Raw genomic sequence first — 17,214 nt, 5'->3', positions numbered from 1 at the left:
ACCATTTGAACTTAAAATAGTTTGGTTGGCTCTTGCCATTCTCCAATGGGAGTTCATGTGAGACACTGGCAATATTAACAATTCAAATAGCACCACAGGTCTCCTATACCAAATTAGTTTTAAAAAATTAGCTTAAAAAAATCAGTGCCAACTGCTACCCCAGTCTGCATCTAAATGAAAATCCCTGGATTTTCTTTTGTCATCTACACAAACTGTACTACATCTCTGTACCACAAAAAGAGGAATCCCACAGAATTACTGAGGAAAAAGGAAATCTCTCTTTAAGAAGGCTATTCTGCCGAAGCAGTAGGAAGTAATTTTCTCTGAATGTATAGTTAGTCAGACCCTTCTGTCTAACATGGCAGCGAATGGAGAGTCAACATCCAAGTATAGCCGAAGGCCCACAATCTGCCCAGTTAGGAAAAATCACTTGCTTCATTTCCGTATTGTAGTGCAGTATCAGTACCCACAGATTATTTCCTACATCTACTACACAGTTTGCCACTCATGAGAACCTGCCAGGTGTGTCATACCATCCCTCCAAAAAAATGGAGATGCAAGTTCTTTTAGGAATAAGTTGTGATGTTTGCTTCAGAATATATTAATGGTGTGGTACAATTGCATACATTTAATGGTAATTCACTTCCTCTTCCATTATGCGGTAGAAAGTCCTAGCTGTAGTTCTGTTTGACTTCTGAAATTGAAATTAACAAGAAGTATTCATCCTAGATTTAATTAGTTGAACAGTTAATGAATACATTGCATCAAAGCCTCCTCTTGGTCATGGAATTATTTTGTTACAGCAAACCTACACCTTTTTTTAGGACAGTGATGCTGCTAGTTGCAATGTTTATTATTAGAAGGAGAATGAATCATAAAAAACCTCTTGTGCCAGTGGCTTTTAGTAAAAGCTGAAAGTCAGATTTTTTTCAGGTTATGAAATGTGTAGTATAAACCTATTTGTGGTAGCTAAACTCCATTAATATCTCTTTTAGGGTTTCATTTCACTGTAAGCCTTCCAAGAATTTTGTGTAATTGTTATTGCCATTAACAGATTAGATAAGCACTGTCCCTGGCATAAAATTAGATGCCATGGAAATCACTCCTATCCCCTGGCCATTACATAACAGTTAGCATAGACTCTCCTTAGTATTCATAATCTAGAAGATTCAATTGTGCATTCTGTGATTATTTTAAGGACTGATTGTGTGATTCCTATTTTTATGTTAATAGATTTGATATGGAAGATGTGAAAAATGCTGGACTCTTTCAAAAATGGTGTGTCATTCCTGTACTGGGACTTATAGAGAATTCTCTCTATAACAATGTACTGCTGCATAATTCCTTCTGCCTTCTGCTACAAATCATAAATTCCTGCTCCAAAATGACAGATATGCTGCTTGACAATGGTTTGTTGTATGTGCTGTCTAATACTTTAGCTGCCCTTAATGGTCTAGAAACAAAGTAAGTGTTGCTTTACTTACATATTAACTCTAGAAACAATTTACAAGTTTGCACTAGATATTTGTGTGTGTGTGTGTACGTACACGTACACGTACAGGCTTCTGATTCCTGTTACTTGGATATAACTTTCTAATTAATCAAGAAAACTCTTAGGAAATCAGATCAGATTGAACACTGAAAAATAATCTTAACAATGAAATAAACTGCGTATGATCCTGAAATGGAAATCAGGCCCAGTATATGTAATGTCATTTTTAGCTTTTCCTTAAGAGACAATTCTTTGCAATAGCACTTTTTCTGTGGGTGGGGCCACAGAGAGAGGTGGGACAAAGGAGGCAGGGTAAGGATATTTGGGTTTGAGGTAGATCTTGGATTGTACTTAAATTCAAAAAGTGATCTTGTGTGTAAAACGGTTGGAGACCACTGGCTTATATGTTCAGTTAGTAGAGTTCAGAACAAATATTCAGTATTTTGAGTGGTTAGTACAATGTATGGTCCCAGAACTAGAGAGACTAATAGTGTTTAAAATTCAGCAAGTGAAATACAGATCTGAATTATAAAGTTCTCAAATAATGTAAAATGCATCTGTTTTGAAGACTGTTATAAGGAACTTCATTCTTAAAACTGGAATATCTTCTAAAGATTTGTGGGTGTCTACTATTTCTGAACTAAACCATAGCTAGTATTAACACAATTGGTTTCCCATCTTCAGCAGTATCAGATTGTGTTGCAATGTTTGGATTTGGTAATATAATCTGTAAATTACTTTTCCATGAACTAACCATACTAAGTACTGTTTTAGGTTTTTGTATTCATATGAAACAATCAGAATTAAAATGGCACTATTTGTAGTAATTAATACTGACTTTATTTACAGCATTCCTTTGAATGACTACAAGCTACTTGTGTGTGATATACAACAATTACTAGTAGCAGTCACAATTCATGCCTGCAGTTCCTCAGGTTCTCAGTATTTTCGTGTTATTGAGGATCTCATTGTACTACTGGGACTTCTTCAAAATAATAAAAATGAGAAGACACAAAGTGAGTCATAAGCTTTCACTTCCATGAGATTTGAAAATGTAACTGCCAACTTCCACAGAGGAATATCTTCTGTGAAATCGTTCACAGTAAGGGCTAAATAATGAGATTGGGGAGGAGTATCTGGTTCTGTACCTTACTTTCCAGTAAATTGCCCTGGTACGATAATGACTTACTTACACACTTGAAGACCGTATATTAGGACTGTAACAGTAACTGGAGTGCTGCTTGTGCATCTGAAGTAAAAGGCCTAGAATGGAATATTTTCAGTATTGTGAGAATCATGACCATATTAAGAGGTTCCATATAATAAATGTTACTTCTATTTGCTTTTTAAAAATAAAAATATGAAGACATTAAAATTTGGTGGCTCTTTTTCCCAAAGGGAGGGGAATCTTTGCTTTGTAACTGGTTCACTGACCTTCATCTAATATTGAGGTGGTTTTTGCAGTGACTTTCTTAGAAGTGTATAGTTTTGAAATTTTAAAAATACATCTTGCCTCTCTCATTTAAATCAACTTCTCAAAATGAGGATTGTCACCTCTTTCTGAAACCAATATTGAAAAGAGTTTTTAAAATGTTTATAATGCGTGAAATACTGTTTCGGTGTTATAGTAGTTATATGTAAAGGACAAAATGAAAGTAAGCAACATGCTAACATTTCAGAAGCAATGGGGCTTAAACTGCAGCAAGGGAGGTTTAGGTTGGACATTAGGAAAAAGTTCCTAACTGTCAGGGTAATCAAACACTGGAATAAATTGCCCAGGGAGGTTGTGGAATCCCAATCTCTGGAGATATTTAAGAGTAGGTTAGATAAATGTCTTACCAGGGATGGTCTAGACAGTATTTGGTCCTGCCATGGGGGCAAGGGACTGGACTCGATGACCTCTCGAGGTCCCTTTCAGTCCTAGTATTCTATGATAGTTTTACATAAATCATAGAATCAATCTGGAGGAAAATGTAATATGTTTAATGTTGCCTCTCATTTGTAGATATGGCAATTGCTCTGCAATTCAGAGTTCTTCAGGCAGCTATCGAATTAATAAAAGCTACAGCAAATCAAGACTCACAGAATCTGACTAACTCTTTACAATTACCTGCTACTCATCATAATGCAATGTTTCAACAGCGTAAAAGCATTCCTGGTGAGTGTTTAATTTTATAGCATATTATGTTAGAGAATTTTAAAGTCTTCTGTCTTTCTTGTGTAATGGAGCCAGTCACATTTTTCTGTGCTGGCATTCAGGGAGATCAAGGTTGTAAAAGTATGTACTTGTATGGAATTCATCAGTACAACCAATAAATATTATGCTATTTTCAGGGCTCACCAGCCATGCTGTGGCTCTTCCGGATTGCAATCTACTCGCCTCGGGCGAGTAGATTGCATTATTTGTCAAGCCCTGGCTATTTTTAGGTAATTTAATATATTAAATGTGCATCCTGTTAAATTTAGCAAAATACAGCACAGAGAAAGTGAGTGAAACTTCTGTGGAAGTCTAGTGCAAATCCAGTCATGGAAAATATGATCCAGATTTTCTGTGGTATTTGTAGTGTGAACAATACTAAAACTTGGGTATGCATTTTGCCTTCAGTAAGTATGCAGTTGCTTATAAGCAGGGTTCTTCTTCGAGTGGTTGCTCATGTCCATTCGAAGTAGGTGTGTGCACAGCGTCTTCCGGAGCGTTTTCCCTAGCGGTACCCGTAGCACCGGCAGGGCGCCCTCTGGAGTGGCGCCGCCATGGCGGGGCATAAGTACCCCTGCCGGCGCTGCCCCACCTCAGTTCCTTCTTACTGCCGTGATGGTCGTTGGAGCGTCTCTATCTCTTTTAGTCTCTTAGTTAGTTAATGGTTCCCGTTCTCACATTTGTCTGTAAATAGTTCTTGTAGTTAGGTTCTTTGTTTTGTTCCTTCCCCCTTGGGGGTAAGGAATGCCAGGGCCGCAAGGCTTCAAGATGTGCGCTGACTGCGGGAAGTTTATGCCCGGGGCGACCCACACGACAGTTGCCTTAAGTGTTTGGGTGAGGCTCATCTGGCAATTGCCTGTAAGATCTGTAAGTCCTTTAAGCCCCACACGAGAAAAGAAAGGGTTTCCTGCCTGAAGCTTCTCCTCATGGAGACAGCGCTTCAACCTGTGCCGCCGGAGCAACCTGCGGTGCACAGCACACCGGCTTCCACGCGGGAGGCTCCACACCGGCACCGTGCGTCGGCCTCAAGGTCTCGGCACCGGTCTCTCTTTTCTCCGTCCAAGAGGGTGAAGTCCCGCGGAAGGTCCCCTTCAAAGAAGTCAACTTCGGTTGGGCACCGCGGCGCGGGCTCACCGGTGCACATATCTCCTCCGGTGCACCGTCGGCACCGAGGAGGCCTCGATAGTCCTGGTCGCCTGCCTTCACACTGCCCGTACACGCCGGACACGTTTGAAGCGGCGCAGGACCCGATTAGCCTCACGACCTCCCCTCCATCATCGGTTGACTCGGAAGGGTCGAGGTCACCTTTGTCGGAGGCTCAGCTGGCTACGACTTCGCCCCCACATGGCCCAGGTCGGCATGCTAAGGTGGCTTATGCGTCAGGACCACCCCATGTGGGGTCAGTACCGATCGCTACTACGGCACCCTTCTCGACGCCGAGTCGTCAGTCTTAGGTAGCTTCTAGCCGTGCTCGAACTTCGCTGCAGTTGAGCTCCTTGCCAGCCCCCCGCCTGGCGGTACCGGTGCCGTATCTCCGAAGCCGCATCCACTCAGACACCTCTCTCCTCCATGGAGGACAATCAAGAGCCGGCATCCGTCTCCGTGCCTTCATCTGCACTGGCATCGACGCAGTGGTCTCTTTCGGCACTGGGCCTGGGCACCCCGGTGCCGCAACTGCTGACGTCTCAACCGACACCGGGCCTCGGCACCCCGGTACCGCAACTGCTGGCGACTCAACCGGCGCCAGGCCTGGGCATCCTGGTGCCGCAACTGCTATTGGCGCACCGGGCCTGGGCACCCCGCCGCAACTGCTATTGGCGCACCGGACCTGGGCACCCCGGTGCCGCAACTAGCTGCCTCGCATCCGGTACCGCAACTGGGTTCCGCAGAATTCTCGGCACTGGGTCTGGGTCCCACGGTGCCGCAACTGTCAACGAGCCTTCCGGCACCGGGCATAGGTCCCCCGGTGCCGCAGATCACACGGCCCCACTGTACTTATGCGGGCAAGCCTGAATCCATGGCCAAGTTTGCCCCGCATTCCTCCTCGGCTCCACCCTGGCCGGAGTCCGATTACTCGTCAGACTCAGATGTCGTCTCCATTCGATCGGGGTCCTCGGGAGCATCCTCAGCCCATAGGTCCAGGTCCAGACACCGGAGGGACCACACTCAGCAAACGTGGCCTTCGTACCCGCAGTGGCCTTTTTGGACCCCCTGGGCCTACCATCAGTGGCAAGGTCAGCTGCCCCCCTCTTTGGGGTCGGAGACTTCAGGGCACCGTTCCCAACCATCGGCGTGCCTGTCCTGGGCCCCTCCCTCCCCTCTTTGGGCACTGCAACCCGATCCAGCGGCACCGCAGTCACCGGTACCAGAGGCAGACCCATCGGGGGCACAAGTTGCTCAACCGGCACCGCAGTTGGCGACAACCGCTCCTGTGCCAATTCAGGAGTTGTCGTCGTCATCTCTGGACGAGGCACTAGCTGACCCGGCACCAAGTCTGCCTTCAATGGATGCCCGCACGCACCAGGATCTGCTCCGGCGCATGGCTTCCAACCTGACCGTTCCGGTGGAACCTGTCATTGAGGACACGGATCCAGTGGTGGACATCCTCACAGAGGACGCGCCTACGCGGTTGGCCTTACTGCTCAACAAAACGGTGTCAAAAATTACTCATGCCCTGTGGCAAACGCCGGCAACCTTGACCCCTACCCTGAAAGGGGTTGAGAGGCGTTACTACGTCCCGCACTTGGGGCATGAATACCTGTATTCACAACCCATCCTGGGGTCCTTGGTCGTGCAGGCCGCGGCCCAAAAGGAAAGACTCCCTCAGCCCAGTTCTTCTCCAAAGGCGAGAGAGCCTAAGCGTCTGAATCTGTTGGGCCGTAAGGTTTACGCCACAGGGGCACTACAACTCTGCATCGCTAACCAGCAGGCGATGCTAAGTAGGTATGCTTTTAATACCTGGCAGGCCGTCAAAGTTCAGAGACAGACTCCCGGCAGAGGACCGTCAGGAGTTCGCGGTCATTGCCTCGGAGGGTAAAGTCATTGCGCGAACCGCTCTCCAGGTGTCACTGGACACTGTTGATTTGGCAGCCCGCACTATGGCGACTGGTGTCGTTATGTGTCCCGGGGCATGGCTCCACGTCTCGGGAATTCCCCCGGATGTACAACATACGATCCAGGACTTGCCTTTTGAAGGCAAAACTCTGTTCTCGGAGCATACCGACTCTAGGCTCCATACCCTAAAGGACACAAGGTCCACCTTGAAGTCCTTGGGCATCCACACACCGGCCCCGCAGCGTCGGCAGCTGCCCTATAGGCAGCAGGGGAGAGCGCAGCCCCAGGTCCCCCGTGGGGATTACTGGAAGCGCCACTCCCGGGCCTCCGGTGGAGGTTCTGGGGCAGCTGCGCACCCCTAGGGGGTTAGGGGTCGACGTTGTCGCCCCAGGACCAATACCCAGCGGGGAGGTCCCCACGGTCCTTACCATCAGGGCAAGCCCCAATTTTGACGCCCTTTTCGAGAGTCCCGTACCAGTCTCCCGCCCTGGCCCCCCATTTGGGGCCAGGCTATCCCTTTTTGCCCATGCATGGGCCCTAATAACATCAGATGCCTGGGTTCTGAACATAGTAAATAGAGGCTATTCTATCCCACTCCTGGGCCCACTGCTCTCAAAACCCCCTTCTCCGTCCTTAGTAAGGGACACCCCTCACGAACACATCCTGTGCCAGGAGGTGTCTGCGCTCCTCGAAAAAGGGGCAATAGAGGAGGTTCCTCCGTATCTACGAGGAAGGGGTTTTTACTCCCATTATTTTGTTGTCCCCAAACCGAAGGGAGGACTCCGTCCCATCTTGGACCTCCGAAATTTAAACAAGGCGGTCATAAAACACAGGTTCAGAATGGTGACCTCGGCCTCGGTCATCCCAGTGCTACAGTTAGGAGACTGGTACACGACTCTTGACCTCAAAGAGTCTTCCACGTGGCAATCAGGGCCAGCCACAGGAGGTTCCTCAGGTTTATGGTGGGCCAATACCATTTTCAGTTTATGGTGCTCCCCTTTGGTTTATGTATGGCACCAAGGGTGTTCACAAAATGTATGGCGGTAGATGCCGCATGTCTCCACAAACAGAGGGTGCACGTGTTCCCGTACCTTGACGATTGGCTGATCCGAGGTCACTCGTACGAGCAGGTAAAAGCTCACGTGGCACTCACAAGAGCGTTCTTCCTAAGGTTAGGGCTCATGATAAGTCATCCCTGGCCCCCTCCCAGCAGATAGAATTCGTGGGAGACCTCCTCGATGCAAGGGTGGCAAGAGCGTTCCTGCCCAAGAGCAGGTTCCTCTGCATAGTGCAGCTGATCTCAGGGTTAATTCAGTCCCCTAGCATGACCCCTTGGGTCTGCTCCAGGCTCCTGGGCCATATGGCGGCGTGCACGTACACTGTGCGCCATGCCAGAATGAGACCCCTGCAGGCGTGGTTGGTGAAGGCCTTCAGCCAATCCAGGGGTCTTTGGGACTCGATAATCACAGTGCCCCCAGAAATTCTGGACTCCCTCCTATGGTGGACCCAGGAAACTGTGGTACGCAGTGGGGTTCCTTTCAATGCCCCTCCTTCCTCCCTTAGACTGGTCACCGATGCGTCCGACCTGGGCTGGAGCGCCACAGGACTCAAGGCCTCTGGTCTCCCTCCGAACAAACCCTGCACATAAACGTCCGGGAATTGCGGGCGGTGAGGAGAGCCTGCGAAGCCTTCCTGCCAAGGCGCTCTCACCGCTCGATCCTGGTTCGTATGGACAACACAGCAGCGGTATTTTATCTCAACAAGCAGGGTGGGGCACGCTCACCTCCCCTCTGCAAAGAGGCCCTGCGACTCTGGCACCTGTGTATCCGATATCACGCCTCAGGCGGAATACCTCCCGGGGTGCAAAAACCTGCTAGCAGACATGCTGAGCAGATCCTTTGGAGCCCACGAGTGGTCGCTCAAGGACTCTGTTCTCCGTCAGGTTTTCCGCAGGTGGGGTTATCCCCGCCTAGACCTGTTCGCCTCGGCACACAATGCCAAGTACAGGAACTACTGTTCCCTGCTGGGGCTGGGGAAATATTCCCTGGGGGATGGCCTGATGACTGTGTGGCCAGAGGGCATTCTCTATGCTTTTTCCCTGTTCCCCCCTAATTTCCAGGGTGTTGACCAGAGCGAGGACATTTCTGTCCTCGATCATTCTCATAGCCCCCAGGTGGCCCAGGCAGTTCTGGTTCCCCATCCTAGTGGACATACTTACCCAAGATCCAATAGCACTCCCTCCAGTCCAAGACTTCTAACTCAACCTTGGGACGAGGGGATCATGGTTCACCTGGATCTCCGGTCTCTCCACCTAACGGCCTGGTTTATCTGTGGTTGAGCCAACCTGAAAGGGAATGTTCCCAAGAGGTTCAGATGGTCCTCCTCAGTAGTAGGAAACCCTCTACTAGACGGTCGTACGCTGCCAAGTGGCAGCGCTTCTGGTCTTGGGCATCCCGGAGAGGAGTACACCTGTCCTCGGCTCCTATTCCAACTATTCTTGACTATCTTTTCCAGCTTCGGTCTAGTGGCCTGTCCTTTTCCTCTATCAAAGTCCATGTGGCATCTCTCTCCGCCTTCCATGTTGGTATGGCAGGAGTCTCCCTTTTTTCTAACCTGGTGGTTAAAAGGTTTCTTACTGGCTTGGAAAAGTTGTATCCTTTGGCGAGGGCCCCACTTCCTGCCTGGAACCTCAATGTGGTCCTCCACAGGCTTATGTTACCCCCCTTTGAACCACTGGCCACGTGTTCCCTGCAGCATCTTTCGTTGAACTTTGCTTTTATTGTGGCCATTACATCAGCTCGAAGGGTGTCGGAACTAAGGGGCGCTAACTGTAGACCCGCCCTACCTTGTTTTTTCACATAGCAACGTAAGGCTCCAGCCTCATCCACCTTTCCTCCCAAAGGTGGTGTCACCGTTCCACCTGTCCCAGGAGATTTATCTCCCATTTTTTTTCCCAAAACCTCACGCCTCCCCTAAGGAGCGGGTGCTTCACTCCCTGGACACCAAGCGGGCGCTGGCGTTCTACATTGACAGAACCAAGCCGTTCCGTAAATCCCAACAATTGTTTGTTGCGTTTGGGGACAGGGTGAAAGGGTCGCCTATTTCGACACAAAGGCTATCAAGATGGGTGGTGCAATGCATCACAGAATTTTATCAACTGGCTGGTAAAACCCCACCCAAGGTGAAGGCACACTCTACCAGGGTGCAGGCGTCCTCGGTGGCCTTTGGTGCCCAGGTACCAATCTCGGAAATTTGCAGGGCGGCCACATGGTCTTCCCTTCACACGTTTACAGCGCACTATGCGCTACCACAGCAGGCCAGGGAGGATGCGGGGGGGGGGGGGGGCCTATGCAGTCCTCGAATCTGTAATGTAAATATGTCCTGCTGTCATTGTTCTTAATATGTGTCTTATCAGTGTTGGATTGTTCGAATAAATCCGTTTATTCACCTTTCTTCTTGACTCTGGTGGTATGACTGCTCCGACCCCTCCTCTGGGGGGTTAGCTTGGTAGTCACCTACTTCGAATGGACATGAGCAACCACTCGAAGAAAAGAACGGTTACTTACCTGTAACTGCTGTTCTTCGAGATGTGTTGCTCATGTCCATTCGACTCCCACCCTACCTCCCCTTCGTCGGACTGTCCGGCAAGAAGGAACTGAGGTGGGGCAGCGCCGGCAGGGGTACTTATGCCCCGCCATGGTGGTGCCACTCCAGGGGGCGCCCTGCCGGCGCTACGGGTACCGCTAGGGAAAACGCTCCGGAAGACGCGGTGCACGCAGTGCGCACACCTACTTCGAATGGGCAACACATCTCAAAGAACAAGTTACAGGTAAGTAACCATTCTTTTCGACAAACCTCTGTTTCTACTCACGCGTGGCGAGTAGATTTCAGTCGGTCGCTCTGTGCGCCCCATTCACCGGTGCTACACGCATGTGCAGTGCCGGTCTGGTGCATGCGCGGTGTGGGGTTGGCGAGTAGCTCTTGCTGCAGTTTGTCGAGTCCCGCTTATAAGTGTTGCTTATATGTTGGAAGGAAAAAGGTACCTCAGCAATATCTCCTCCCTCACCTCACATTACTCCATCCTTGAAGACTCAAGAAGTCCAATTCAGCTTTGGTTTGAAATAATGAATTAACATACATGCATACATATACACCTTGCGTTAAAAAAATTAAGATTTCAAAGTCACACAATGAAGTTAGGAAATGGCAGAATTAAGATTTCCTGCATAATTTATCCTTTTTGTTTTTGATAGTCTTTAATTACATAATCATAAGCTACATTTTTTCACAGGATCATCTGATCATGTAATTAAAGACTGCATCGTAATGCATATACAGAAAGGCAACTTTAATTCTGGAATTTCCTAACTTGACATGCGCCTTTGCAATCTTATATTCTTATTCATAGTTTTTTTTAATGTAATTTCCTAATCTTCAAACTAATCCTCAAAAAGCAAACTGTTGAATGGAATCCTATGTACTCCCAACTTGGGTCATCAACAGGTTTCTGATTTTTAAATCCACAGCACTGGTAATGGTCTACCACTTAAGCTACTGGTTGCAGTATCAGTTACTAGAGGGGGGTGATAAATTAGGCAGATTTCAATTTCCTACTCCACAAAGTTTCACGATAGTAGAGCTTCTCAAAGAGTGTGTGGGTCTTTTTTAACATGAGAAAAATATAGTTTACCTTAATCTCTTCTTGAAAACAGCTGAACTGTTTTAACTGAAACTTTCAAAAACAAAAACATTCAGCCTAAGAGAGACACTTGACATGCATAATTTCAGTTTGAACCAGTAGTTTTTTATAAGCAAATAAGTGCTGTAATGAAAAGTGTTACACAACCTTAACTTTAGGTAGCACTACAAGTTCAGACTATAATAGTTGGTGAATCATTTTTGTGAAGTGCTTTGCGATTCTTTAGAGGGAAGGTGTTTTGCGTATCTAGGGGCATGTCTAGACTATGAATGGCTCCGGAAAGAAAATATGCAAATCTGGCTCGAATTTGCATATCTTCTGTTTTTTCCCCGGAAGAGGCTTTTCCGATATTTGGCCCGTCTACATGGGGCCAAATATCGGGCAAACCCCATCTTTCGAAAGCCCCTTTATTCCTCCTAAAAGGAGGTTTACAAGGGGCTTTCAAAAGAGGGGGACTTCCCGATATTTGGTCCCATGTAGATGGGCCAACTAGTGGAAAAGCCTTTTCTTGGGGGAGGGAAAAAAGGAAGAAGATATGCAAATTGAGTCAAATTTGCATATCTTTCCGAAGCTGCGCGTAAACGAGACATGCCCCAGGCTATTAAGATTTCACTGAAGACAATTAAATAAAAACGGATGTGTGTTCTGTTTAATTGTTTAAAACAAAGGTTAAGTTGCAATGAAAGATTCCTCATCTACTAAAAAAACACTTCTGTTCCTACAGTCAACTTCTGATGCCTCCGCCCCCCCCCCCCACCCTCTTCAGCCTGTTAAATCAGGAGCTCCCCTTCATATACGTTCCCTACAGAAGCAGGTGCAGTAGGTCACATCTACCAATTCATTCTGCAAAATATTCATTCTGCAAAAAATGTTTTGCAGGATTTAGATGCAAAATAGATGCACGTATCAAAATAAATTTGATAGATCAATATTAAATGTGTTTATCTTTCAGAGCTGTTACCCTCACTGATTTTAGTTTACATTGATTAAAAACTACTTTCTATAGGCATACTAGTATAAGAACAATTAACTATACAATAACGGCTGTAATGTGGAAACATTAGATAAGTAGGAAAGCTATATAGTGACCAGAAGCTGTTTTGTATGGTGAATATTTCTGAGAAATATCATTTTGGAAACTCTCTACATGAGATTCAACAATTGAATAGGTGGTGTGCTATAATTTACAGATATGATGAACTCATTTTAAAGAGTGTAATGCTCTGTTATTACATGATTTTTATATATGTTTCATTTTCAAGTGGAAAAGCTGTCACACTTCTCCAAATTTAATAAAGAACCTGGACATTCCCTGTTCCTTTTTTAATATTTCCCCTCATAACAGCAACCACTTTTCTTTCCTAGATGAAAGCTACTGGTGCATGCAATTAATTTGCAAATGTGATATTTAATCTATTCATGCGGATGCTATTAATATATTTCTCTTTATTTAAAGGTCCCAAAAAAATGTCTCTTGCTCAGTCTGACACACTGGTGATGAAAATGCGGTTATTAGCAAGTGATGAACTCAGCATGATGATGCAGCGGAGAATGAGCCAAGAGAATCCTATTCGAGCCTCTGACACTGAGCTTATACAGAGGCTACAGAGACTTACTGTTCTAGCAGTTAACAGGTTCATTTATCAAGGTAGGAACCAGGGGAAGGGAGGGAAATATACAGTAGCTATGCTTATAGTGAGCTCACCTCATATTAAGTGGTGGGTTTTTTTGTCTGGTTTGTTGGAAAAAGTGTGTGCTAGTTTAAGGCCTAGAGAGCCAGAGAGAGACTTTCTGCTGCATTATAGAGCTAGGTCAGTATGGGGATGCTGACTCTTCTCTTCCCCAGATGACCAGCAGAGAGCGGGGAGGGGGTATATAGGTCCATGCTGGTGCAGGGAAAACCCTCTTTTACCTGGCCAGGTGAGGCAATACCTACTCTCCACCCTTGGAAATGGTGAGATACTGGTTTTTGTCAGGATCCACTGTGTTAGTTGCTACTTTCTTCAGGATCTGGGAAGGAATTTTCCCTCCCTTGCCTGATTGACCAAGGCAAAATGGGTCTTTTTGTCTTAGCAACAGTGGGTTCAGCAGAGGGCATTTAATTGGGGTGAATATGAAATGAGTTAGTCACTACTTATTATGTAACATGGAACAGATGTTGAGTGCAATTACTCCTGGAGGGGCAGGGATACAGTGATCAGATAAAATGGATTGGTAAAGGATTTAAAGGAGGTATCCTTTAAAGGAGTAGAAACGAAGGGAGGGGTATTTGGGCTCCTATGTCTGGGCTGGCAGAAAGCCAACCCCCTCCCTCTCTTGAATGGTTCCCTCTTAACCCTCATTTGAAAGAGGCAGGTATGTTGAGGTCCCAGCAGCATGTTGGCTGGGGACCAGGAGGAGTAAGTGGGAAGACAGATGGAAGCCCCCAAATATACATTAAAATGATTAAGCAACTTATCTGCTGGATCCTTCTTCTCAGACATAAGAATGTCGTCCTTCCAGCATAGCTGGACAAAGGATTGTTTTATATTCATTGTTGCCTGACATGCCAGTGTTTTGTTGCATTAAAAATGTATTAATGTTCTTAATGTGTTGTGGGTATGAAGGGAGCAAAGTTAATTTGGGGTTATGATTCTCAGAATTTGGATTTTTTTTTATTTTAAAATTCATCCTGACCAGTCATGTTTAGTCTCTGCTTCCTGTATTAAATACTTGACATTTTTATCTAAATTTTTATTTCACTGGGCTGGACCAGTTCATGTGAGAAATATCTAATTCTGATTAAGATGGAAACAAGGAGTAGCTTTCCCAGTTTGCCTCTCACCTTTGAGATTATTAGGTACAGAAATGTAGATCAAATTTAGAACTCTTCTATAATAATGTGCACCTGACAATATTTGCAATTTTAAAAGATTGACTAATTCTTACAGATTTGCACAGATCTCTTGCACATCTTACTTGCACCACTTAATGTATTCATTCCACTATCCACTTGCACTCCATTTGTGGTTTTTACCATGGAGATTTTTGCACTCCACACCTACTCCCTTTTCCAATTCTCCATCTATAGGCATAAACACTCACTTGGCATAAATATAGCTCCTGATTTTCCAATCCCATCCTTCCAACTTGTCATCCATCCCTTCCACATGCACTCATACCTGCCAACTCTGAGGTTTTTTCTGTAGGCTATAGATCTGAAGGAATTTTGTATGACTGTCCTTCCCCATTTCTCTGGGTCCCTACAGCTGTGTGCTGCCATTCATTTACCTCATATTCCAAGTCTTGATTTCTCCCTATCTTCCAACTTCTGCTGGTTTCAGAGGCTGACTTCTTCCTCCATCTGTGGGAAGATGACTAATGGGGTCTTTGACACTTCTAATTGCACCATATCTGTGGGTCTCCTTGTAACCAGCTGCCTTCAGTTTGAGGAAGTCTTGCTTGTACTAGTGGAATATTAGCCTCCTAACACAACCAGCGTCTCAGGCACTCTCTTCTGGGTTGTTCAGCGAGGGGTGGACTGGCCCAGCGGGATACCGGGAATTTCCCGATGGGCCATCATCCAGTGGGCCATCGTGTCCATACGCCATTGCCCTTCACTCTGAGCGGCTCCGCGTCTGCGCTGTATGCGGCACGCAGAGCCCCACTCGCTGCCTGCACCACGTGCCGGACATGACAGGGGTGGGGCTTGAGGGGCACACAGGGGTGATGTCATGGGGAGGGCCATTCTCAACCCATTTCCCAGGCCTATTTTGATTGCCAGCACGCTCCTGTGTTCAGCCATGTGTTTTTGCTGTGCAGGATGACAACAGAAATACCTTAACCTCAAGTCCCTGCTGAGTATCCTTCTGTAGTATCTAGCCCATACTGGATACTTAAAATATCTCAGATACTGTGTTCACATAGGAACAGTGTACCACAGTTCACCAGTTTTATTTTAGACCTCACTGCCCTTAAATTGCACATAATTTTTTAGTTCAATTATAAAACAAAAGGAATTAGAGATTCAGATAAGAAATAGTGTGAAAGATGTTAAAGTTGTAACAGGCATTGTAGAGCCTAAATTTACAATAGTTATCCTCCTGTCCTGAGAAGTTTACCTCCCACAATGTTGTCTTGAGTGGTTTCAACCAAACCTGGCTGAGATCCCTTTTTCTTGAAGCAAACTTGCTGTCGGTTTACTTCCTTGGTGAAGGATGCCTGTGTATCTCTGTGTACCACCAAATGCACCAAAAAAGATCTTTGATATTCACTTCAAGATATGGTCCCTCTCTTGAAGTTTGCCTTTTCCTGTTAGTTTAGTTTCGAAATCTCTGCCAGTTTTTCATTAGATTTCCAAGTCAATGACATACATACACATCAAATGACCTATCCATAGCCCAAGATAAGTTTTTCCCCACCAGCTATCTGGAGGAGTTGGTCTCAAGACATAATCTCTCACCTCATTTTAATTACCAAACTACAGAATGTAATTTTAGTAGAGACGTGTTTTCTATACATACTTCTTACTATGGCTACAGTGATCAGTATTCAATGGGCTTTCATTAGAGACCTCATATGACATTTTTTTGGTGAGCCCAGGTGATGCTTGACATCCAGAGGTTTTTTGGACACAGGACTGCTGCCTCCTGATCCACAGAGAACTTCTACGATCTTCAGGGGAAGAAAAACAGCCTTGTTCTTATCTGCCAGGACCTGGCCCACTATCAGATAGGTGCACAAAATTGCACGCAAAAATAGTAGGATGAGGCATAGATTCACAGGACTAAAAGGAACTTCGGGAGATCATCAAGTCCAGTCTCCTGCATTCATGGCAGGATATTTAAATCATATTTAAGGAAACTCTTTGTATGTGACTTCAGTGTCCATATGGCTTACTAGAATCTTTCCATTTATTGTTAGTCATTCATATTTGTTTGCCCCATTTCCATGAATTGACTGAATTTTTAATGAGGACCGTGTGTTCTTAGGGGCCACTTTTGCAGTTTGTGGGACTTGAGATGTATGTGCGTTCTGCATGTGGAATTGTTGTGAAATGGAGTCTTTAACTGGAATTTTTAATTTGATCAAACCAGTGTTTAGATTAGCTGTTCATATACTCACAGTTTAGTGTAGCGGAGTGGATACTTGATTAATGCTACTTACAGAACATCTATTTGTGCTTCTTAATATTTAAGAACCTACTGAAGATTGCCTTGATGTATTGGGAACACCAGAGGCCATAATTCAACACAGACTTTCAACATCTCAGCTGGAAGTCTCCGAAGAGGAGGATCAACGAGAATTACCTAGCAATACAAATTCTTTTCTGAAAGAAATGTTCAAAATGTTGGTTGAAGGCATCAAAATATCTATTGTAAGTAACTAGACAGTAAGTCTGTATTGCATCCTGTTGTTTAAGGAATACCCATGGGGGCAAATGCTGTCTCTATAGGACTGCTAATAAATGTTCCATTTTTGTTGCATCTTGATGTAACACAGATGCAATTTGTCACTTGACCATTTGCATAAAGAAAGTAGCCTTCTATTAGGTTTTTGACCTGCATAAATTATTGTACAAAAAAATTTTTTTTTTAAAGAGCACCAAAAGTTTTTAAATCAGTTTGGTGTCTGTCTGGAGGAAAGGAGCCCATCTGTCAGTTCTTATGAAGCCTATCCTAGCTGAGCTCCCATTCTTCAGATATCAGCAAGGCCATAGGAGATAGCTTAGAACTCTTCTTGGTTCCACATATGGAAATAATATCCATATGGATATAGAGTGAAAGTAGTTTT

General features: G+C 45.5%; 1 protein-coding gene across 7 annotated transcripts in view; it reads left to right on the top strand.

Annotated features, from left to right (window-relative positions):
- LYST (lysosomal trafficking regulator) overlaps nt 1–17,214 on the top strand; it is a 153,754-nt gene that overhangs the window by 91,633 nt on the left and 44,907 nt on the right. For 6 of the 7 annotated variants that reach the window (XM_006122067.4, XM_075924798.1, XM_075924800.1 and 3 more), the window contains 5 exons: nt 1,234–1,464; nt 2,342–2,508; nt 3,498–3,650; nt 12,899–13,090; nt 16,620–16,798. In XM_006122067.4, the coding sequence (XP_006122129.2) occupies nt 1,234–1,464; nt 2,342–2,508; nt 3,498–3,650; nt 12,899–13,090; nt 16,620–16,798 (922 nt within the window). The remainder of the gene's footprint in view (nt 1–1,233; nt 1,465–2,341; nt 2,509–3,497; nt 3,651–12,898; nt 13,091–16,619; nt 16,799–17,214) is intronic. The other variant, XM_075924801.1, reaches the window with a different exon arrangement.

This window comes from Pelodiscus sinensis, chromosome 3 (genome assembly GCF_049634645.1).
Source record: "Pelodiscus sinensis isolate JC-2024 chromosome 3, ASM4963464v1, whole genome shotgun sequence".
In the NCBI taxonomy this organism is placed as follows: Eukaryota; Metazoa; Chordata; order Testudines; family Trionychidae; genus Pelodiscus; species Pelodiscus sinensis.
Note: the sequence above shows the minus strand (reverse complement) of the source record. Positions and strands in the feature narration are given on the sequence as shown.